Genomic DNA, 25,003 nt, shown 5'->3' with positions numbered 1-25,003 from the left:
TCCGCAGATTGGAAACTAATTGTAAGCGTAAGCTTATACATGTATGTCTTTGGTTCTAGCACGAGTCTTTGTTCCAAGCGTCAGTCTTTGTGATGTACAGTATTCAGGCGTCAGTCTTTGTCTTCGGTCGTGCGGTGTTAGAAGTGAAAATGGGAGGCAGAGGAAGACCAAGGAAACGAAAAGCTGATGAAGCGACTGGTGCAGCTTCCAAGTCGAAGTGGACGAAACACTTTCAAAGATTTTTACCGAAATACGCTGCGGACTTTCCGTGTGAAACAACTCTTGGACTTTTTGGTTGTGGACATTATTTGAAAGCTTTTTGAGCCGTGTGATATGTTAAATAGCTTATACTTGTCTTCTGTTTTGTCCCTTGTATTCTTCAATTAATATACATTTTCTTATTTTTAAACATCAACTGTCTCTGTCCTGTGTTTTCTGAATGTGATTGTGTGAATGAATGAATGAATGAAAGATGTTTAATTATATTACTCCTGAAAAAATATTAAAACTCCTGATTTTTCCTTTTGTAACTCCTGAAAGCTCATTTATGGGGTTAGCACCTCTGAACCTCATGTGATGTATTGTGTCACAGGGTGACATGGGCCGTCATGGTCGTGATGGTCGCACTGGTCCCATTGGACCGCCCGGACCCCCTGGCCCTGGTGTCATTTCTGGCTCTGAGGCTGGTATTGTACTGGGTGAGTGTCTGTCTCTGTGCCATATGTCTGTCTGTCTGTCTGTCTGTCTGTCTTTCCTGGTGGCGATGGTTACCAAGCTCTTGGTCTGTCCGTCTTTTCTGTCTCTGTCTGTTACCTGTCTGTCTGTCTGTCTGTCTGTCTGTCTGTCTGTCTGCCTATTTTCTCATTAAATTTTTTTTTTATGCTGGTTACCTAGTGAGTTTGTGGTATACGTATAACTGGTATAAGTGGTATATCAATTGATGCGTACGTGATGTGGTATTTTCAATGGCCTGTAATGAAGTCATGTCTGCATGTTCCAGCGGAGAGAGGACAAAAGGGAGACAAGGGTGATGGAGGAAGAGACGGACTTGACGGTATTGATGGTCGCCCTGGCATTGGGGTATGTGTTATTACCTAGCTTTGATCTCTGGCTTCTATCACCTTGGTTAAAACCAGTAACCGTCGAACGCTGAAGAAGAAGGTTAAAACCAGTACCTTTGGTTGGGCCCTTTTTTGAGGCAGCTTGGCTTGGTCATGGTCTTGCTGATTTTGTTTCTTTTCTCAAAATGTTATTGTAGGCAACAGCAATGATTTACTTTGTGTTTGTATGAGAGTAGCACTTCCAAAAACACATTAGAAAGTCTGATTTAATGGGCACAAGGTTTGAGAATAGTAGAAGGTCACTTTTTTTCTTCCTGAAATTACTCCTGTTCATCTTATTCTGTTTAGCCTGAAAGTATTATTATGCATGTTATTTATGACAAATATATACTCAAATTATCACTTTAAACAATGACTAGGAAAACAGAAAAGAAAGACAGGAAAAGTGTTAAACAAATATTGTGAAAATGCTAGAAAGATCAAATTAAGAACAGTTACTATATTAAAAGTAAAATGTCAGACGATATTTCTGGTGTTTTTATTCCCATTAACATCATTATCCATTTGTACTTAAATGTATTTTCTTGTGAACCAATTTTGGATGGCGACGCCTGGCTGTAAGATCATCCCTCGATTATGTCTCCTCTGTGTTTGACTCGGTGCAGAGACTGAGTGAGTTAGTGAGTGAGTTTACCAAGTTAGCTTTTTGATGTTGCCATGGGACCATAATACGGATGATATTTTCTTTTTTCAGGGTATACCAGGTCGGCCTGGTGATCTTGGTCCTCGTGGTCCAGTTGGACCGCCCGGACCACCGGGTGTGGCCACTATCGGCAGTGGAGACGGCAGTGAGATTGTGTTGGCCGGTCCACCTGGTGTGCCCGGTCCCCCCGGCCCTCCCGGCCCCAGGGTGAGTACTTTTGGAGCTGTCTTGTTTTTACCAAATTTAAATTCTTCTTTTGCAGGAAGGAAAATTAAGAAGGCCACAACAAAATATGTAGATACACATTTGCTAACATTCTACGTATATCTGCGTGTGTTTCTGTGCTGATGCCAATCAAGAATATAGATAAAAGTTTCATGACAGTGGTATGAGGTGAATCGATCTGCGCAATAAGCTGAAGAGATATTGGTTTCCATTCTCCCTCACCCTGAGACACATCCAGCAACCGTGACGATGTGCTTACACAGTGTCCATGTATTTCTGCAGGGCCCCGTCGGTCCTCCAGGCATTGGCATCGAAGGACCACGAGGTAGGAGCGGTCCGGAGGGTCGACCCGGTCCGGCCGGTGCACCAGGCCTTGGTCTACCAGGCCCTCAGGGACCGCCCGGACCTCCTGGTCTTCCCAGCGACTTTGCCCTGGCCGCACAAGGTCCCCCTGGACCACCTGGACCACCCGGACCACCTGGATCGCCCGCCTCTGGACTTGGCATTTCTGTTGGTGGTGTAAGTGGAGAAATTGGTGGAGTTTAATTAGATGTTGTGGTGATCTCTGTCAGGGGTGCAATTCACAGTGCGAACTGATTGAAGAGTACAGTGAAACCCGGCTATATTGAAGTGGCACGGGACCCGGGAAGACCTTCAATATAGCCGGAACTTCAATATAGGCAATTCTCGGTTATATTGAATTTCCCTCCTTGTTCCTTCAGAAATTCAATATAACCGAACTTTTTTTCACTATACGTTCTTATTTTCGTGTCCACACATTGCGTTTGATGTGAGATATATTCCCATTAATCTTTCACCTGTTCGCTGTTGTTCTTCGAGCCTCCTTGCTTTTTTCTGCACACACTCACACACACGCACGCCCCCCCTCCCTTACACACACAAACACACATTCCATATTCCTCAGCTACTTCCTTTCTTTTTTTGCAGCCAGTTTCCAGCTTCTGAATAAGCTCGATTTTTCTTTTAATTGTCAGACTCACCCTTTTTACATTTAGTCAAATTTTGACTAAATGTTTTAACATAGAGGGGGAATCGAGACGAGGGTCGTGGTGTATGTGTGTGTCTGTCTGTCTGTCTGTCTGTCTGTCTGTCTGTGCGTGTGTAGAGCGATTCACTGAGTGAACTACTGGACCGATCTTTATGAAATTTGACATGAGAGTTCCTGGGTATGATATCCCCGGAAATTTTTTTCATTTTTTGGATCTTCTTCTTCTTCTTCGTACGACGGTTGTGTCAGACTCGGAATCTGGAGGATGCCATGAACATGGACGTTCTTTCCAGGTCCTCCAGTGCTCCCCACATTTTGGTCCTCAGATCTGGTTGGTCAGGTCATTTTTTGGATCAATGTCTTTGATGACGTCATATCCGGCTTTTTGTAAAAGTTGAGGCGGCACTGTCACACCCTCATTTTTCAATCAAATTGATTGAAATTTTGGTCAAGCAATCTTCGACGAAGGCTGGACTTTAGTATTGCATTTCAGCTTGGAAGCTTAAAAATTAATTAATGACTTTGGTCATTAAAAATTCGAAAATTGTAATTAAAATTATGTTTTTTATAAAATGATCCAAATTTACGTTTATCTTCGTCTTCATCATTTTCTGATTCCAAAAACATATAAATATGTTATATTCGGATTAAAAACAAGCTCTAAAAATAAAAAATATAAAAATTATGATTAACCCCTTCCCTGCCAGCGTGAAAAAGCGCATTTGTATTCCTGTGTGCCGGAGCAAAATTTGACTTTTGAGGGTGTGTTCACTAAAACGTGAATAATTCAGGCATTTGAAGAGATATCTCTTAGATATTTGGCATGTTTTTTTCTAACATCCCTGGCCCCAATTACAAGTGAAATTAGTTTCATTTGGCAGGACAGAAATTTTTAAGTAATTATTTATTCTTTTTTTTTTCCCCGTGATCAAGCATTTTCGGAACATAACAACACACTTGATCACAAAAATGCATGACAAAACACAACAAAAAACTGGTGTAACAAAGGGAAAAACATCAGGTACTCACAAAACTTCTTGGTAATCAACTTCACTGCTATAAGCATCCAAAGTTATAAGGGTTAGCTGTTCATGGTAAGGTAAGTCCGGAATCGCACGTCATACTCCACAGCTGAGACTCAGAAGCAACAAAGTCACAATCCACAGAGCAGGCAAAGTCCACACACTACTTCCAGTATATGAATTTTGTGTGATAATCCACAAAACACTGAGGAAAGCACAAGGCTGCTCTCAAGGTACTGGTCAGCATAAAGGTTTGTTTGGAAGACAAGGTGGTTGATGAGGTCGTCATCAAAAAACAGCTGCATCCAGTCTACTGGTTCAAAATTGTCAACATTGCACTGCATGCCTGGATTGCCTTGAAATTGGATGTCTTGGTTTGGCGCAGTTGCATCAGCATCTGTCCAATTTCTTATCTTATCTTCCTGACGTTGTCTTGGAATTTGTCGGGCACGGCCGCGGCCACGCCCCCTCGCATTACCTCTCCCTCGTTGTCCTCTTCCCACACTGCTTCCTCGACCCCTGCCGCGACCTCTGACCACAGGACATGAAGTTGATGGGCCAGGCATTGGTTCTGCTTCGGCATCACTGCCATCAGTCTCCGACTGATCACTGTCAGTGGCAGATACACTTGGTTCGTAGCTGATATCATTGTCATCATCAATGCCTACCTCGGACAAAAGAGGGTGGTGCTGGTTGAAATCAGTTTCTTCCTCGTCTGATTCGCTGTCACTTCCATCTCTAAGGTCTTCATCATCACTGTCTTGGTCATTTAGGCACTCTTGAAGCACTTCAAGTGCTGAATAGCGCTTGAAAACAGACCTCGTGGTACCCCCACGCCGTCCACCATCCGACATCTTTGTTGACGACTTAACACAGATAACTCCCGAAGTTTCAAAATTCTCCCAAACATCAATATTTGCTATTCATAACGGTCAAAGGGAAGGAACCGTTGGTTCAAGATGTCTAACTGCTCTGCCAACAGTTTTTGCAGTTACCCCCCTTCTTGGGTGGATACAGGACTCTGATGCGTACACCTCGAACGACGTTCGTGGCGGGGCAGACAGGATGCCAAAAAACACCTCGAACGCCGTTCGTGGCAGGGCAGGGAAGGGGTTAAAATTAAATTTCCGACATCGATTTAAAAACAATTTTTTCTTATTCCTTGTCGGTTCCTGATTCCAAAAACATATAGATATGATATGTTTGGATTAAAAACACGCTCAGAAAGTTAAAGCGAAGAGAGGTACAGAAAAGCGTGCTTTGCAGCACAGCCCAACTACTACCGGGCCAAACAGGCTCGTTAATTTCACTGCCTTTTGTACGAGCGGCGGACTACGGTCATTGTGAAAAAAATGCAGTGCGTTCAGTTTCATTCTGTGAGTTCGACAGCTTGACTAAATGTTGTTATTTCGCCTTATGCGACTTGTTTGTTTTGCAGCCATTTTTGCTAGTGTACAAAGGGAAACTACTCGCATGAACAAGAGAAATTAAGTCGGGGAGATCTACGCACCACAAGACTACATGGCGTAGCTGTCAGAGGCCCGCGGCATTGTTAGACTGTAATTGTTATCAGAGACCTCCTGACTCGAAAGTTGATGCTGATCTGGCCTCTCCCCTTCCTCAACTGATTGCGCTGACAGAGGCGTGTCATATCATTCGGCGCCCGCGCAGTCATTGTTCTTAAAAATAAAAAGTTAAACAAATCTTTGGAGCAAACATTTAATATAGCCAGGTAAAAACGTCCCGTGGGCTGAATTTTTGTTTCAATATAGCCGGGATTTCAATATAGCCGACTTCAATGTAGCCAACATTTTTTAACAAAGAAAAAGTAGAGCTTCAGCCGGGACCTGAAAAATTCTTCAATATAGCCGGGATTTCAATATAGCCTACTTCAATATAGCCGGGTTTCACTGTACTAGTGTTCCAATCTGATATTAATGAAACTTAAAGACAGGATTTATACTATTGGTGTGACCTTTTGCTATGGTACTATCTGTCTTCAAGAATTATGAGGAAACCATGAGTGATCATCAGTTAGTTCACTACCATTTTATTATATATTATTGATGAAAGACTACCCTAATAATTAAACATATATGGATTGATGATTTTCTCTTATCAGTAGAACACGGAAAGACAAATTGGCTTTATAAATTAAAAATAGTTTGCTGTATTGTGTGTAACTGCATAAAAGATTAATGTGAGCACTATACTGTAGACTGACCATTCTCTCCAATAGTAAAAGATACATTTGCTGTTTCTTTGGAGAAAAAGCATGCTCATTTATTCTTTTGCATTTGTTTTAATTCTCAGGGCCCTGTGGTATTCCCGAACATGGACGCGTTGCTGAAGGTGTCGTACAACATGCCTGTGGGCACCATGGCCTATGTTGCTGACCAGGAGTATGCCTATCTCAGAGTCGGACAGGGCTGGAGATACATACAGGTCAGTTGTGGTCATTGCTTGATTCGTGGTGCAAGGTTGCAGAACATACAGGTCAGTTGTGGTCATTGCTTGATTCGTGGTGCAAGGTTGCACAACACTTTGACTCTTTGAATAGTACAGTTGAACCTGTGCATTGATAATGACTACCTGCCCATTGATAATGACTACCTGCCCATTGATAATGACTACCTGCCCATTGATAATGACTACCTGCCCATTGATAATGACTACCTGCCCATTACGACCACCCCAAAGGATCCCAGTGAGTTTTTGTCTTTATAATTCACCTTTCTATGGCAACCACCTGTCTATAGCAAGCACTTTTGGTTGGTCCTTTGGGTGGTCATTATGGACAGGTATTCGACTGTACTTCCAACCACTAGAACATGGTTCTTAATGGTCTGAGTCTCTCCATGAGTGTTTTTTCCCTCTCGGTGACGAAAGAACATCAGTTGAATAATTTCATGCGATCATGATTTTGTGTGTGTGTGCCTTTAGGCGAACAAGGAAGAAGTAGAAGACTTTTAAATGAACGGACTGGTTTTTTTGTCTTCAAAGGTCTTACTGGCAGTATTAATTTGTTTCCATTTCAGCTGGGCCAGTTGATACCTTTGCCAAGTCCACAACCTCCTGTAAGTATTGGCATTTTGTGCCTTTCCCTCCTTCATGGTTTCATCCTTTCTCTCCATTACAAAACATTGCAGGTCTTTGTCTTTGTTGGGAAAGCAGAATATCAAGGGGATGTTAGGCATATATCAAGAATATTCATGTCACTCTAGCCTTTAAGAACCATTAATTGCTGCAACAGGTCAGGTTACCTGAGAGGTAACATTTGATGATATAACGGCCACATGCACCTGTATGCATGCAGACACACACGTGTCAGGCGTTCACTTGCATTAACGTGGCTAAATGCACTTCACTGGAAGATGTGTATGTGCACACATATGAATGTGCAGATTTATATATGCACATAGACAAATACAGATGCACACTCATGTGCATGCACACATAGACAAACACAAAACTGTGCACATAGAAACATGAGAACACACCTGAAAGTTGGGACACACACTGACTGACACACACACACACACACACACACACACACACACACACACACACACACACACACACACACACACACACACACACACACACTCACTCACATTCACACACGCACACACACACACACACCATCAGATTCTAGAAAGACTGACTAAGCATTGACACTTAATCTGTAATTGCTCCTTTAAGCACACGCGCACAGTGAATGTTTGCATAGTGTGTATGATCTGCGTTCATCAACTTCACGCACAGTAACTGGCATGGAGCAGTGTGATGAAGCTTCACAAGTTTCAGCATGAGTGTTATTTTATATGTGTATCATTTTTATTTTTCCTTTTGTTCCTGCAACCAGCTGAATTTTGTGTGGCATTTTTCAGTTGAGGTGTGTTCATTTTACCCACTGGTCTTTCATTTTTAGTTTTCATTTCTTATGTTTTTCCTTTTTGTGTGTGCTATTTTGAATGTTTTCTCTTCACAGAAGCAATTTTGGGTAAGAAAAAGATGGAGGCTTTCATGCATACCTACAGGACTTTGTTTTGAATGTTTGTAAGAAAAGTAAAACCCATCCTCATTTTTCTTTCTTGAAAGGTATAAATATTGTTTTTCTTTCATATTTTGATGTGGAGGTGTTAATTTTCTGTGAGTGTCTTCATCACAGAGTGTCGCATCTCATCTTGAATCAAGATGTTAGCTGTCGGTACACCAAGAGAGGGTTTAATACACAAACAGAATGAAGAGTGTTCGATAGCTGCTTGCACCAACTCAACTCAACTCAAATTTATTAATCCATATGGAAATTATGTTGTAACAATACTCATTTCCAATCAAAAGAATAAGAATGCATACTAAACACAGTCTCACTAACGCAAACAGTCATCCGTCAAGTCAAGTCTGCCAACTCACAACTCACTCACACAACAACAACAACAGCAATACAATTTAACAAAAACCATAATTCCAATAACAAAAAGACGTCCAAGAGTCCACCTCCACATCCACGCACACACAAGGTTTACAAAGCACCACATGTCGACTAGAACACCGCACATTTGGGCTACGGTAATACAGTTACTAAAAATACATACTTTACAGATAACCCAGCAACAGAGTACAGTAATAATTATGACAGAGAAACATGATAGAGGCCTCTAACATGTGATTGGTTGAAAGCATGGATAGCTCTGGGAACAAAAGAATTGCGGAAGCGTGACGTTCTAGCAACCATAGCCCTCAGTCTACCACTCCTGTCAATGCGTCGAGAGTCAAATTCAGGTTTCAGTGGGTGTGTCTCGTCAGCCAAAATTGAGGTCAGTCGGTCAGTCAGTCGTCTCTGGCAAACTGATTCAATGGTCTCTTGTTTCCTGCCTACAACAGATCCAGCCTTCTTGACTAGCTTTTCTAGCCTGTCACTATCCTGTTTACTAAGGTTACCCCCCCAGCACACACATGCATATGTCAACACGCTACCAACAGTGGACAGATAGAACATTTGCAGGATGTCATTACGAACAGAGAACGATCTAAGCTTCCTTAGACAGTACATGCGCGTGTGCGCTTTCTTCAAGATTTGGTCAGTGTTGGCATGCCAAGACAGCTTGTTGTCGATCACTACACCTAGGTAGCGATAGCTTTCAACCTGCTCGACTTCAACACCAGCTATCACGATAGGCTTGTGTGCTACCTTTTTTCTTCTAGTGTCAAAAATCATTTCTTTAGTTTTTCCTGTGTTCAAGTCCAGGTAATTCTCGTCGCACCAGTCCACAAAGCTGCTAACTTCTTGTCTGTAGTGTGTGTCATTGTCGTCAGTAATCTGTCCTGTAAGTCCAGTATCGTCAGCAAATTTGTCGATGAAGCACGACCCGTGAGAACTCCTGCAGTCAGCAGTATACAGGGAGAACAGAAAAGGTGACAATACTGTTCCCTGCGGAGCTCCTGTGTTGGTATTCAGTACACTAGATAGCGCGGTCTGCGGAGCACCGGTGTTTGTGTTCGGGCCATTAGATGGTACTGTACCAGCCCTAACAAACTGGGGTCGGTTGGTCAGATAGTCTGTGACCCACAATACAGTTGGAACGCTAATTTTCATCTTCAGTAGCTTTTCAGCAAGAAGGTGAGGCTGTATCGTATTGAACGCGCTAGAAAAGTCAAAAAACATCAGTCTAACACATGCTCCAGGTTTATCCAGATGAGAATAGATACTGTGCAACACATGTAAAACGGCATCCTCAGCACTTCTACCATTTCTATATGCAAACTGCCACGGATCCATAAACTCCGCGGTAAGCACCTTAAGCTTCACTAATACTAGTCGCTCAAGAACCTTCATGACAGCAGAAGTCAATGCTACAGGTCGCAGGTCGTTCATCACTTTGACCGGGGTTTTCTTTGGAACTGGGACGATGCAAGATGTTTTCCAAAGGGATGGGATTTTTGACTGTGACAGAGACATGTTGAAAATCACAGTGAGAATTGAGCAAAGCTGCTCAGCACAAAAATGTAGGACTTTTGGTGTAATACCATCCGGGCCTGCTGCCTTCTTAGCATTAGACTTCTTGAGCTGTTTCACAACATCCTCCTCAGTCACAGACATGATTTCGCCCTGCTCATTCAAAGGATTTAGCTTCAGCAAAATTCTTGAATAATTTAAAACAAATGCCATGCTGTTTTTCACATTTTATTATTGCCCATTGTGAATACTTTTTAAGTACCTTACAAGTTTAGCGAAAGATCGATGCAGTTGTAGGTTTTTTTTTAAATTAATTTTTTTCCATTGTAAATTGTAAAACATTAGGAACATTTTGGAAAAAGCATATATATACGTCTTGAATCAGTTGTTATACGTAAAAGGCACATTTCAGAGCAGCATCTATTAATTCTGCAAATATTTTTGTATTTACAAAAATAGCACTTTTGTTTAGTTTTTCTTCATCAGAGGGACTGAGGAGTTCCATCACATCTTTCTCATAAGCCATTTTCATGATGATCAATGCTGCCATTTTCTTGCTTTCTGAGCAGAATGTAAACACTTTGGTAAGAAACAACGGACCAGAACAACAAAATGGACCCACTCTCAACAATGGTGAAGCAGAAACCACGGAAGGAAACACGTCCGTGGAAGAGACTGTACTCTTGAATGGGCCTGATGAAGATCGGAAAGTCAACAACAAAAATGGAGATCGCGGTCAGATTATGGCTGAATACGAACGCCGCTTGAAGGAAAGGGAACGGCTGCTGAGAGAGCGAGAAAAACAGGAGAGGGAGGCCATTTTGAAACGCGATAAAGATAGAGGAACCATGGAAGCCAAGATGGAAGAACGGCGCAGAAATCGACGGAAAAGAAAACTCGAAGCTGAGCAGGAAAGGGAAAAGAGAGAAAGAGAGGAGAAACGCAGGCGAGAAAGAAAAGAGAGGGAACGGGAGATGAGGCAGAAGGAGGAGAGGGAGAAAGAGGAAAGAGATGGAACAATGAGGCGAGAAAGAGAAGAGCAAACAAGAGAAGACAAGTTGAGGCGAGAAAGAGAAGAAAAACTGAGACTAGAAAGAGAAGAGCGAGAACGAGCGCTGAGAGAGAAGCAACTGAGAGAAAGACAGGAAAGAGAAGAAAGAGAACGGAAGCTGAGAGAGGAAAGAGAAAAACAGGCCCGGGAAAGAGAGCTAGCTCGCCAAAGGCAGCAGGAGGAAGAGGCAAAGCGTAGGGAAGAAGTGGAAAAACGGAGACAGCAAGAAGTGGAAGAGAGACGGCGACTCTTGGAGCAAAGAGCCAGAGAACTAGAAGACCAACGCAGAAAGCAAGAGCGAGAGCGGAGAAGGCGAGAGCGGGAACTAAGACAAAACGGACAGAGAGGTAACAGCCAAAACCCGGAAGCACTGAGGCGGGGAGACAGGACGAGGGAGAGAGAAAGGCGTCGTCGACTGAGACTGCAACAGTTGGCGGAACGCAACAGAACCAGGACCAGAGAAGAGCAGAGCGGTGGTGGAGGCCGTACAATTTTCTTGCCCGGGGATGAAGGGACTTCGGTTGTCATCGGCGGCAACGTCAGTCGGGTAAAATCTGCTTCCCGCTCCTTTATTTCTGCTTTGGGCAAAACGCTGAGCGCCTACTTGCAGTCTGCTCTTCGTGTTTCTGTACACACTGGGAAGGGCTTTTCAGATTTGCATTGCTTGCGCTGAGTGGCGTGTACTTGCTGTAGAAGGCTTTATCTCATACTGTGAATCTGTTTCCATGGAATTGTTGTACTTTGTGTCTACGTTATCTCCCTTTTGCTGAACAACTCTTCAGGTAAAAAGTGTTGGAGATGATGAGTAAAGGGGTTATTGTCTTGCTCTGTTTTGCTAAACGCTCATAACAAGTGACTGTACAGCTGTTAAATATTAGTTTAGCAAGGGTGAAGGATTTTATCAGCAGTCTTTTTTCAGTAGCCAACCTTTTTTTTTTTTTTTTTAATAGAAAATCTGCACATGTTTGCCAGTTGAAAGAACTTTACTGTGAAAAATAATGTGTGTATCTGGTGATGTAGCCACAGTAGTGTTAACCCAACCTATGTTGATGACAATTAACATCAGCTTATATATACTCTCAAAGAATTTGTCTCATTTGTTCTTCAAACTCAGGGTGCAAATATTCTCTGACAATGAATACATTGTCGTATGATTTTTTATTTAAAATGAAGACAGAAGGATAACAAAAACACTTCAGCTGTTACTAATTAAATGTCAATATATGCTGTCTCTTTATATGCTTAATGTACAATGTGGAACTATACACGATATTTTTAATAATGTGAAACATATGGGGAACTTCTCCCATGAGGAAAAACGGCTTTGGAATTCATATATTTTCTTCCGCACTGCCTGAATTTCTGGTTTTCATTTTGGACAGGATTATTTGTGAAAAACAGTATAATGTACCCTTAATGTGGTGTTGTGCAGTGTATTGTTTGTTGTGGGAGAATTGTGGGCTTTAAAACTACTTGTACTGTACACATGCGTATTGGTGTGAGATGTTGTGGAAAAGCTTTTTTTCTGAATTATGTGTTGATGTATGGCTCGTTATACATTGGAACCCCCTTTTTAAGATCTTCAAAAATCTGAGAAAATCAGGTCTTAAAAAGGAGGGAGTCTTAAAATGAGGGTAATAGATTTACAAAGGTTCATATGAACAGAAAATCTAAAAAATCAAGGTCTAAAAATTCCCAACGTGAGCACATATGGTGTCATCTGATGTATAGATCGACTGTCCCATCAAATGATTTTACACAGTGCAGTGCTTTTCATACCACTGTTTTTCTACCCCAAAAGCAAATCTCTCTGTCTGTCTGTCTGCATGTCTGTCTCTCTCTCTCTCTCTCTCTTTCTCTTTCTCTGTGACGTCCCCACCCCCTCTACTAGTAGATGCAGTACTAGTCTTACTTTTGACTTAAACAGGAGTGTGTGTACCTTATTTTTGTTATTTTGTTTTGTTTCTTCCCAAAAGAGTATCTGCAGAATGAACAAACTTGTTATTTTTGTGTGTCTTTGATTTTGTGCAATACATTTTGTACAGTTCAAAATCTTGTTAAGGTTCTCAGTGTTTCAATTTTTTAAAATCTTTGTCACAACTCTTTACTTGTCGCATAGTTCTTCCATTAAGTGTTGTCTTACAGTTACTGTCAGTGTTTTTATTTATTTCATTTGGCTTTTAGTTTTATACTCCTTGTTTTCTTTTTTCTTTTTTTTCTTTTCTTTATTCCGTTTCCATTTTCAGTTGAGTTTATTTATTTGAAAATCCACAAAACTTTCACACACCTATAACGCTTTTCATGGCGCACATTATTGAGTTTGATTTGCAGAAAAATTTGGTTTGTTTCCATTATCATTTCTGTTGTGATCATGCGCACTGCGAGTTATATCTCTTTGTAGACATTTGACGGGTAACCCTTTTTCTTGTGGACATGTCTCCACTTCAGTGTTCTGATCCACTTGTTAATTCAATTCATTCCTTGTTAATATTTCATGAATTAACTGTTGAGAGTTTTCAATTCCAAACATTCTTATCAGAAAAGTGTTTATGCAAATTGAATTTCTTTTGTCAATGAATTGACAGTTTTATGCAGTTTATATGAAAATTAATTTCCCCTTGGTCTGTTATTTTGTTTAAGTAATTTTTCTTTTCGTTTATTAGTTTCAGAGATTTTCTAGCCTTTGAGATTTGCTTCCTTTTTTCGCTCCAGTTCTCCCAGCTTGTAAAAGTAAAAAGGGTTTCCCATGAATTGTCTGATTTGAGAGAATTCCACACATCCTTATAGAAGTTGCTGTACCCAGCATGCATTGCAGTGTTGCAATGCGGATGAAATGTAATTGCATTGTTTGACACATAGCTAAATCTCTTGTGCTGTTTTTCTCTTGCATCTCTTCCAGTCTGAGAGTACTACAGTAAGTTCCATAGACTCTGTGCACTGCATGAAATTCCAAGACTACGATTCGTGTCCCTGTTTCAATGCTCTTACAGGATCTTGTGTTCATTATTTGTATTAATAATTTGTTTGTTTTTTAAATTTTGCACCATGTGCGTGAGTATGTCCGTGTCTGCCGATGAGAGTTGCGAGTTTACTAACAACTTTTTTTTATTAACACGTGTGTTTTCTTTCATTAACTTGGCGCTAACTTTCTGGTGTCTATTCTCAAGATGAAAAGTTTGCTAAAATTACAATTGTATAAAAACTTATGGTGGAAATATTTGCCTGAAAATCAGCTGATGGTTTATGACGGGCGCAGTGGCATGGTGGTAAGACATTGGCCTCCTAATCAGGAGGTCATGAGTTCGAATCCCGGTCGCTGCCATGCCGCCTGGTGGGTTAAGAGTGGAGATTTTTCCGATCTCCCGGGTCAACTTATGTGCAGACCTGCTAGTGACTTATCCCCCTTTGTGTGTACTTGCAAGCACAAGACCAAGTGCACACAGAAAAGATCCTGTAATCCATGTCAGAGTACGGTGGGTTATAGAAACACGAAAATACCCAGCATGCCTCCGGGGAAAAATGGTCATACACGTAAAAATCCACTCGTAATAAAAACATGAGTGAACGTGGGAGTCTAAGCCCATGAACAAAGAAGAAGAAGCTGATGGTTGCAATTAGCTGTCAGGAAAGATCAATAGTTGAGCAATTTCTTAACATAACGATATGCAGTAAAAAAAAAAACAACCCACTTTTTCTTGGATGGGCTCAAAAGCTCACGGAACCTAAGCTACATTTTCAGATTAAAGAGGAAAAACAATAGCGTTTGATTGATTTAGGGGCACGAAAGATTGAGACAGCAGTTTTCATCACTTTTTTTTCCTTAAGATTCCTAAAATAAAAAGGAATTATTCTAACATCTTCCAAACTGCTTTCTGTTGATAACTTTGTCAGTAAATTGGTCTCTAAAATGAAACAAAAAATTGAAATGGTGTTAAAGACAAGTTACAGACATGAGTTTTTTCCTCAAATGTATGTTTTTCCATAATTAGAGAAAGTCTTAGGCTGTATTTTTAAGTCTAAATCAGCTGTAAATTATAAAGTCTATATTAACACAGCTTTTGTTGCTATTAGTAAATTCATTAGAAATGGAGATTCAAGAATCACATGTCATTTATGTCAGATATGTTACCATAAGGAAATAAGTTTGCTACGTCTGTTCCCTCCTGTGTCTCATCTGTCATTCAATTCAAATTTTTAAGTGTTATTATTGTGGTGCTACTTTGTGGGGGGTTTCTAATACTTCTCTTAACACAGTTTCTTGTCCCACAAATTCCCCTTCTGTGGTAGAACATATTTTAATTCTTGTCTTGAACTTGGCTGGTATTAATTCTTTCCCTCTTGAGCCAGTTTTTCATTCAACTATTGTGGTTTTCCTTTAATTCTGTTTGCGGTCTCCTTTGAGGATATGATCTGTCCGGAACAATTAATTTCTTTGTGGAAAGAATGGGACAGTTGGTTGTTTTCTCCTCTGGCTTTAAAGAACAGTGTACAAAGTGTGAATGAATGTCTGTATCTCTATTTTTTTTTCTTTCGTGGATGTTGTCAAGTTTGGTGTGTACATTTCACTGAGGTCAACTAATACCATAGAGGCAAAGATTGCCAACGTATGCACGACTAACACAAATAAATGTATTGTATTTTATGCTCTGTTGTTCAGAATGATCATGTTAATTTTGCTCTATTTGATCACCAAAACTTTGGAAATGTTTTGTTGTTTCTATACCTTAAAAGAGTCTTCATTTCTAACTATAGACTGCTTAGATCTGCTTAGATAATTATGTGAAAGAAATTGCTGCGCCTTATCAAAAATAACATTAATTGCATCTTTTTTTTCTGCAATTGATAGGGTAGGTGTTGCATTTTCTCGGAAAACTCACTTTACGCCAGGCTTTTATTAATTTCAAACTAGAATGTTTTGTAAGCTTAATCTTGACTTGCCTGCCTTTAGATAGAGTTTTTAAATGCTTTATTATACAAATGCACTGTAGAGCTGATATGGTTTAGTAAGTGCCTCATACTTGAAAGAGGCACAGAATTATGCCATTATTTAATCCTGAAACCAGTTTAATAAATCAGGGAGGGATATTGGGGGGGGGGTGTTTGGAGAAGGGGGTTGTTATGATGGGAGGGAGGAGAGTGTAGAACACTACCTTGTTGAATTTTTTTGGAATGTTTTTTATTTTATCTTTGTCAGGAATCAAAGTGCCTTAATAGTGCTGTAGTTTTCAAAAAAGATCTGATATTTTAATCTTTCTTCCCTTTTTAAGTCTTTTTAAAATTGTTTTTCTTCTCTTCTTAAATCTGTTTTTTAAAGCTTTACTTGAAAGAGGTGTTAGTTCTGCCATGTGCTTTTTTGCTGGTTTTCTTCACTATGCTGATATAGGTTCAAGTGACTGCAAATTTTTCAGCTGCCATATTTTGCTCTGTCTACTATTTTTCTTAGTAAAATATAATGTACTTACTCCCTGATTCTGTATGAACAGAAGCTGTTGAAAGAAAAGTTTATTCTTTCAAAAGATTGACTCTCTTGAGTTTAGATATTCCAAATAATTCCTTAATACTGAGCTTCAAGAAACTGAGAAAATCGTAAATTTCAGCAATTAGTTATTTATACATATAACTGTCAACAACAACGACAACAACAACAACAACAACAACAACTTGGAAATGAAATAAAATGCATCTTGAAGACAGTTTTCTAGTGACTTTGTTTGATATAGCACTACCACTCTTTTGTTTTTGTAAGTTCAGTGGAATTTGAAAACATGTGATGACGTGTATGACACTTCAGCCTTGTAAAGCCAGTTTAATTTTGTTCCAGACGACAACGGAACCGCCACCTGTTCCTCTGATTCCTCCACCTAACTACACCAGCGGACCTGCGGTATGACATTTTCCACCACTACAAATACTTGTCTTCTTGGTTGTTAATTGTTATCACAAAAGTATTTATTTGATTTTACTCTCTTGAAAATTGGTCATCTATAATTCTACTTGCAACTAATGATAGTAAAGTAATTGTATAATAATCTTAATCTTGATAATAATACAGAAGTTTACCAAACAAACAATAACAACAAATATAGTTGATTTTTTATTCTCTCCATTACACACAAGGAATGCAGTGAGTTTTCTCCTCTTAGATCTCTATTTAACTTTTTAGGGGGAATGGGGGGGGGGGGGGGATGAACACTCTTGTTTTTATTGATACATTAACTTTCCACAGGTGCTTTTATTGATACATTAACTTTCCACAGGTGCTTTTATTGATACATTAACTTTCCACAGGTGCTTTTATTGATACATTAACTTTCCACAGGTGCTTTTATTGATACATTAACTTTCCACAGGTGCTTTTTTGTCCAAGTGCTTCAGACACAGTACCCTTTGCTCAGTGACTGGCCTATAATGCAGGCATTTTCAAATGTCCGCAAAATCGCAGATTTCTGCGAAAGCAAAAAAACCCAAAAATGTGCCTGTAACTTAAACATGTTGTATAGTTTAACCCAGGTGAGAGGGACAAAATAGTGTTTTGCTTTCCATGCACCATTTATCTTTCACCAGACGGGGTTACATTCCTATTTATAAGGCCAAAATGCTTCAGCTTCTGGGGGCAACACCCCCAGGCACTTACAGGGGATCTGCACGGCCCCCTGGACCCTCAGCATTATTTATTTTCTTGAAACTCATTTTTCCTAGAATGGATTGCCTGATAATGTCACGTCAGAAAGTTTGCCTCAAGGGAAGCAAGAGTATTCACTCTTTCACAACCTATACAAACCCGCCAGAGTTATTTCCCAACATCGATTATTCTAAACATCCAATTAAACCTTTTGTTTTTCTTACAGCTTCAACTGGTGGCTCTAAACACGCCGGTGACGGGCCGTATGCGAGGTGTCCGTGGTGCTGACTACCTGTGTCATCGCCAGGCCAGAAGCGCGGGAATGAATGGAACATACCGCGCTTTCCTGTCCACTAGCACTCAGAACCTCGACTCCATCATCTATTACTCCAGGGATAGACAGATACCCATCACAAACAAAGCGGTACGCACTGAGAGAGAGAGAGAGATAGAGGGAGAGAGACAGAGAGTGAGAGGGGCAAGGGGGGGGGGGGGGTCAAGCAGACAGACAGACAGTGTGTGTGTGTGTGTGTGTGTGTGTGTGTGTGTGTGTGTGTGTGTGTGTGTGTGTGTGTGTGTGTGTGTATGTGTGTGTGTGCACGTGCATGTGTGAGTGAGTGTGTTTGTGTGTGTACTTGCATGTGTATTTTTTTAAATCTGTATGTGTATGAGTGTGTGTGAATGTGTGTGTATGCATGTAGACATGCGTGTGTGTGTATTTTGTGGTAGGATCTGTACATGTATCTGGCTTTGCATGTGTGTGTGCGTCCGGGTTTTTTTTGTTGGTCTGTGCATCTGTCTATCTTTTTCTCTGACTGGCTGGCAGGCAAGATTACTGCTTGCATGTTGACCGTTTCTTGACTGGGAGCAAGTGACCTACATAGCAGCAAGTATGACACTTCTGCAACGGATCATGGCTCAGCGGTCCTGAAAAATGGCAGTCACTCCTCCAAGTGATTGACTGAACAATAAGTTACACCATACGATGGACTTGTTCATTTGAATGATTGTTTGATTGTTTGATTGATTGATTTTTGCATTGAATGCTCAGAAGCACTTCAAAGTTGTTCACATTTACCTTTGCTAAGGTAGTTTTCATCAAGCGATTGATGAAAAAGAAGATGAAAGTTGTTTTGTATGAATCCAAGCTATCAGGTGGTCTGCAGCGCACTATAACACTGGTCATTGATTGAATCTTCCCCTACAGGGTCAGATGCTGTTCAACTCCTGGGAGGATTTGGTCAATGGAGCTGGTGGTCACTTCAACAACGACGCACCTCTCTTCTCCTTTGACGGCAAAGATGTGATGAATGATTCCACATGGTTAGTGCTCTCTGTTCTCTTTCTTGCTTCACTTCTTTGGTCACTTTGGTGATGACATACCTTTCTCCTACGTTTTGTTCAGATCTTTACTTCTTTGGTCATTTTAATAATGTCAAATGTCTCTTCTCTTTTGACAGCAAAGATGTCATGATAAATATGATTCCACATAGTCAGTGCTCTTTCTCTTCAATTTATAGTGTTGTTTATAAATTCACTTCTTTGGTCACTTTATTGATGAGATACCGGCCTTTCTTCTCCTTTCACATCGAAAATTCCATGAACGATTCCACATGGTTAGTACTTTTTTTGTTTCACAGATAATCAATCAATATATCAATCAATATGAGGCTTATATCGCGCGTATTCCGTGGGTACAGTTCTAAGCGCAGGGATTTTTAAAAAATTTTATTTTTATTTTATGCAATTTATATCGCACACATATTCAAGGCGCAGGGATTTATTTATGCTGTGTGAATGGAATTTTTTTTAAATTTTTTTTATTTTTTATTTTTGTTTTGTTTGTTTGTGTGTAAGTGTATTCTGTGTTTGTGTGTATGTGTGTGTCCATTGCATAATGATCTCTATTTTCAGCTCTGCCTGAGGTACTTCCTAGTATTTTCTTTGGTGCATGTGGCTTATAATGCCTGAAACCAGAATTCAGTTCATGAGCTTACAGATATACTGAGGGAGCTTAATGCAAGGTACCATTTTTACCCGCAATATAGTGCTCCCGCAGAGGGCGTTTTCATTCTCCACATACCTGCATGAATTTGTGTAGTGTTTTATAACGGTTAATAGATGTGTACCAGATGATAAGTCTTGTTGCATTGAGTGGGCTTCATAAGTAGGGTGCTAATGCCTCTCTCTCTCTGTTCCAGGCCCCAGAAGTTTGTGTGGCACGGATCCTCCAAGAAGGGTGGCAAGATGGACGGCCACCTGTGCAAGCAATGGTACTCGCGTAACGGGGAATCCCTGGGTATGGCGTCGTCACTGAAGAAACACATGCTGCTGGACCAGGATGATTTTGCCTGCAACAACTCCTTTGTCGTCCTCTGCATCCAGAACACCGCCAGGCGAAACCTGCGTTAGTCAGCCCCCCACCCCCTTTCCCCACCCCTACCCCCCCCCCCCCCCCTTCTCCGCTAGCCATAGGCCCCAAACACAGCAACAGTTTGATTCAGAAACAGGCAAGACTTGAAGACGCAATGTGTGGACTGGATTCACAAACTGCATGTTCTAAGGTTACTGTCAAAAGTGCCTGAAGCTTGGTGAGTTTTCAAGTCCATGGGATTGAGTGGAGAACAGCCGTATGTTTAGGGCAAAAAAGGCTAGCGGTGAGCTTGTGGACTAACTCTAGCTGAGGGTGGAATAGATGGACAAAGTGCCTTGGACTTTCTGTGACTTTGTGGCAAGCGGATGTGGAATGATTAATTTTTGTTGTAGTTTTGCGGGAGGCTTCCAGCAAGGATGAGTGGGTACATTGAGAGTGAACAACACCATGTAGCCAGGATTCAATCCATTGCTTGGTGGTGAGGGCCGAAGGAATGCGATGCTCAAAGGGATGCCACTCAACTACCAGGGGAGACAAGCGTGAGAGGCGTATCGTATCGAAGGACCCAACTTTACTGATCACGCAAAGGGGGTGGGCTGCTTCAGTGAGAGGTCGCTGTGGCTCGGAGACTTTCAACAACTACAAAATATTGCATGGTGCTAGAATGTTATGTGTGATTGTTTTGTGCGTACTTGTCCCAGACTGTCTTCACATTCATCATTCATAAGTAATGGTCTGGTGTATATGGTTTGTTCATTGCTGGCTTGGCTTTCAAATGTAGTGAAGCTTAGATGCCTCTGCAGGGTTTTCATCATTTTTTTTAAAGAAAAAGAAAATTTTACCTATAAAAAATTCTGAATGTTCCCACCTTATTTGGTGAAGATTTTTTTCATCAATGCATGTAGAAAAAATAATAGACTTCCCCCTTTTTTTTTTTTCCTCTAACCCTTTTTTTAAGAGAATTAAACCATATTGCATTTGACATGTAAGGATGATTATTACAATAACGTATTTTTTTCCAGTTTACCCATGCACAGGTTTCTTGTTAAATGTACCATACTTGCATGTTTAGCGAAAATAATTGGTTTATACATGTTTACAGGTGAAGTATTCTCTAAACATGCCCAATTTAACTGAAACCTCTTTTCTTCCCCGCCCAATCATATTCAACACTCATATTTATAGCACCTTGAAGTGATTGAATGCTTAACGGGAGACAGTAAATGCGCTTTAGTTTCGTTTCATCTGCTGTGACTTTGTGATGTGTGATTGCGACTGTGTGTTTGTAGCCTGCTGTGTTATTTCTAGTAGTTCAAAAGTATCAGCATTTTGTTACACGATGATGTGTCATTGAAGCGGCGATGTGCACCAAATGCGCGAGAAAGAGGGGTAAAAGACATAATGTTTTCCCTGATGTGGAAAGAACTTTTTTCATGTACGGTAGATGAATTTGCCTTGTATGTTTGGCCAGTGATGTGTTGGTGTTTTTTTCAAATATTTGCCTTTTGTCTGTTCCTGTACAGCTCATTCATTATGATAATTATTCAAATTTATTCAAATGTTCATACTGACTGTGTTTTGTGTATAGGCTGTGTGACGTTTTGGGTGTTCTTTTCTGCAACTGTTACCACATTCAGTGCCCTGTAGTTTTGTATGCCGCTTTTAATTTAGAAAACGGAGCATTGTCTGGATAAAAGAAAATCTGTAACTAGGTGTACCATTTGTGTAATATACAGTGTGAGCATACATGAACAGCCCTGCCTTAATTATACTTATAGCCATGATTTTTTTCTTGTAAGTCTGTACTTTTTTGTGATGCATGTTGTCTTTGAATTACTTAAGATTTCATCTCCACTTTTAATCTTATTAAAAAGAATAGTTTTAGTAAGGATAAATGTTTTATTTAGAGCAGAGTTTGTATTTGTTTTTCATTAAAGATGAAGACTTAAAAAAAAAGTCAAAAAGTAACAGTAGAGTAAAACCCTAGAAATGTAAGTAAAGACGTTATAGAATTGTTTTAAAACCAGTTATTGGTCTTTAAAAGAATATTGTCCTCTTCATTGTCATTTTGTCTCGATTTTGAGAAGACTGGTGTAAAATAAAACTTAGGCATATTCTATCACAATACTCTAGAGTGTGACATATAAGTAGAATTTTGCTATTCTAGCTTTACACAGATTAAATCATATTTGTACATGTACATCAGTATTTGTTTATCGATCATTCTCTGTGTACACAATGTGTTCTGAAGTACGTTGATCAAAGCCCAAGCAAAGGCCTGTGCAAGATGACCTGCCCTGAATGATATACTATCACTTAATTCTCTCCTGTAGTAGCAACTATTCCTGTAGTGTTAATGTGTTGCATTATCTTGACTGTTATTCAATGTGCCTTGGTGAGATGAATTTGTGCAGCGTATTATACAACAAGAAAATGCCTTAGTTTGCTCTGTACTTTCTTTCTCCTTCGTGAAGCAGACTATACATTGTCTTAGTGTATGTGTTTACTGTTTCTGAGTGTTTGAGAATCAGGAATCAGTGCACAGGAGATCTGATCTATTGTTAATATCACCACTGCATGATCACAGGTTAGCTTTACGCGATCAGATACAAAATTCTACAGGCTGTAGTGTATTTTTTTCAGTTATGTGAAATAAAGTTGTTCAGATCTCATATGAGTGGCACTCTCTTATTTGTGCATTTTTCAAGAATATCTGAGTCCTGCATGGCTCCCCTGTGTACCTCTGCTGAGACGCATAATGGAAGAAAAAGAACTGGTATTATCAGTTCATCTTATGTTCTTTAAAGTGGACAATTTGACAGATTTTTGCATGTATGTAAGAAGGTTCTGGTTTTTCTTTTTCTTTTTCTTTTTATATTTTTTTATAAATATATATTTTTTTATTCATTGATTGTTTGAAAAGGTTATCCTCCCAATTTCTTGCTTGCCCATTTTATTTGGTGTTGTTATTTTTGGGGGTTTTCTTCAGATTTTTATTTTATTTTATTTTATTTACCTATTTTGTTCATTTATTTTATAACCAATCAATCAATCAATCAATGAGTCTTATATCGCGCATATTCCGTGGGTACAGTTCTAGGCGCTCTGCAGTGATGCCGTGTGAGATGAAATTTTATACGGCCAGTAGATTGCAGCCATTTCGGTGCATATTTACCTTTCACGGCCTATTATTCCAAGTCACACGGGTATAGGTAGACAATTATTAACTGTGCCTAAGCAATTTTGCCAGGAAAGACCCTTTGTGAAACCAAAAGCTTATTCTTAGTTCACACTCGTACACAGACGCTGAAGTGCAAACACACACACACACAAGCACACAAGCACACAGATATTTCCTCTGAATTCTCCTTTCATTTTTGAATGTTTTGAACATCAGAATTCTTGATTTGCATGGAAGCTATGGTCGATTCAATGCAACTGCATCTTGAATTTTTAGACTAATTTTAATTGATATACTTTCAGATCTGTTTCTAAAGCAAATTCTTATTTATTCATTTATTTATATATTTGTACTTTTTATTTATTTATTTATTTGCCTGAGAGTTTTTTGTATTGCCTAATAGTTAACTACTGTAAAAACAATTAGTCTGTGTGTACTGAGAGATTGCAATTTTTTTGTCAATTAGCAATTTATTTAAAGTATTGTCAATCTTTTTGTGTTCTTTTAAATACTTTTGTTTCCCCTTGTAGTTTTACTCTTTCTGCAGAGCATGTGATTACTGGGCATGTAGTTAACACAATGAGATTTAACAATGCATTCACTGAATGTCTGCCGTATTGACGATAACAAATTGTAACTGCTTGTCGCTTGTAATTTTATTGGCAAACTATATATATACTCTCTTTTGCCAAGTAGTTTTTATGTACAACAGCTTGTTCTATTGTAGAAAAAGTTGATGTTTTTATTTATGATTGTACTTGTGAATTATGATGTTCATGTCTGTGGTAGCTGTGATAAGAAAAGGGCATGGAACAGTCAGGCTTAAGATATGTGCATGCAAACTCACTTTTTAGACATTCTTATTGGAGAATTTGTCCTAATTACGAACATGATTTTCTTGTTCAAATTTTGTTCAAAAGAAGCAGTGAAAAATGTAAATAATGCATCCATATTTTTTTTTTATAATAATTTTGATAGTCAAGAGGAATGGAATTTCTGTGTTTTTAACTAATTTTCCCCTTGACTTGAAATTGTGCTAGCATGATGGCATCAGCGCCTGTGAATGTTAATTATGGACGTAAATTATGCAGAACGTTGCATGGGTTGGCTCAGAGACGTAACTCAGAAGGGAGAGAGAAGAAGACTATGAATGAAAATGACTCACTGACCAGCCCCGGTGAAGCATACATAGCTGCAGCGCTGTCTTACCCAAAGTGTACTGTGGATTTGACTTACAGCTTTATAATGATATGCAATAAACCAAAGTTATGTGGTGCTACTCTCACATATTGCCTTGCCCGTGTTGTCTTGTGTTAAGGTGTCGTGTGTGTGAATGCCTGTCTCTGTGTCTACAAAGTTGTACGTGGTATGTATACTATTAGGGCTAATTTAACTCAATTCAGTCATGCAAAATCTTAAACAAAAACTTTTTTAATATTTTTTAGCTCAGTGCCAACTCTCAGGTTTTCCTCTTAAAATTCCAATTGCTACACATGTATGTTTTGGGGAAAAAATTTGAAGGCTAGATGCAGTGATAAATCTTAAGCTGAGTTGTTGCATGTAGTTCATTTGTCAAATCACCTTTACAGTGTACAAGTTTTGCAGTATTAACCACATAACCTTGTTTTCTTTTTAGGTAAGTTGCATGACTAGCTGTCCAAGAATGTTCAGGTGTCTGAAACACATCAGCATGAATAATCACTTGACCACAAACGTATACCAATTAAGTTGGTAGGTTGGCATGGTAATTAAGAATGCAGAATTTAATTGCAGACTGTCTTAACTTTATAAATGTT

At 39.7% G+C, this 25,003-nt stretch overlaps 1 protein-coding gene across 4 annotated transcripts in view; it reads left to right on the top strand.

Moving 5' to 3' along the window:
* LOC138958974 (collagen alpha-1(I) chain-like) overlaps positions 1–24,492 on the top strand; it is a 124,427-nt gene extending 99,935 nt beyond the window's left edge. For 2 of the 4 annotated variants that reach the window (XM_070330322.1, XM_070330321.1), the window contains exons 18-28: positions 593–698; positions 1,001–1,080; positions 1,816–1,971; positions 2,272–2,508; positions 6,334–6,465; positions 7,059–7,097; positions 10,549–11,577; positions 16,852–16,914; positions 17,879–18,076; positions 18,860–18,975; positions 19,854–24,492. In XM_070330322.1, coding sequence (XP_070186423.1) covers positions 593–698; positions 1,001–1,080; positions 1,816–1,971; positions 2,272–2,508; positions 6,334–6,465; positions 7,059–7,097; positions 10,549–11,577; positions 16,852–16,914; positions 17,879–18,076; positions 18,860–18,975; positions 19,854–20,064 — 2,367 coding nt within the window. In that variant the 3' untranslated portion in view covers positions 20,065–24,492. Of the gene's footprint in view, positions 1–592; positions 699–1,000; positions 1,081–1,815; positions 1,972–2,271; positions 2,509–6,333; positions 6,466–7,058; positions 7,098–10,548; positions 11,578–13,929; positions 13,945–16,851; positions 16,915–17,878; positions 18,077–18,859; positions 18,976–19,853 lie in introns of all 4 variants that reach the window. The other 2 variants (XM_070330323.1, XM_070330324.1) reach the window with 2 other exon arrangements.
* The last annotated feature ends 511 nt before the right edge of the window (positions 24,493–25,003 follow it).

Source organism: Littorina saxatilis, linkage group LG2, assembly GCF_037325665.1.
Source record: "Littorina saxatilis isolate snail1 linkage group LG2, US_GU_Lsax_2.0, whole genome shotgun sequence".
Lineage (NCBI taxonomy): Eukaryota > Metazoa > Mollusca > Gastropoda > Littorinimorpha > Littorinidae > Littorina > Littorina saxatilis.
This window is presented reverse-complemented; position numbering and strand designations above follow the sequence as displayed.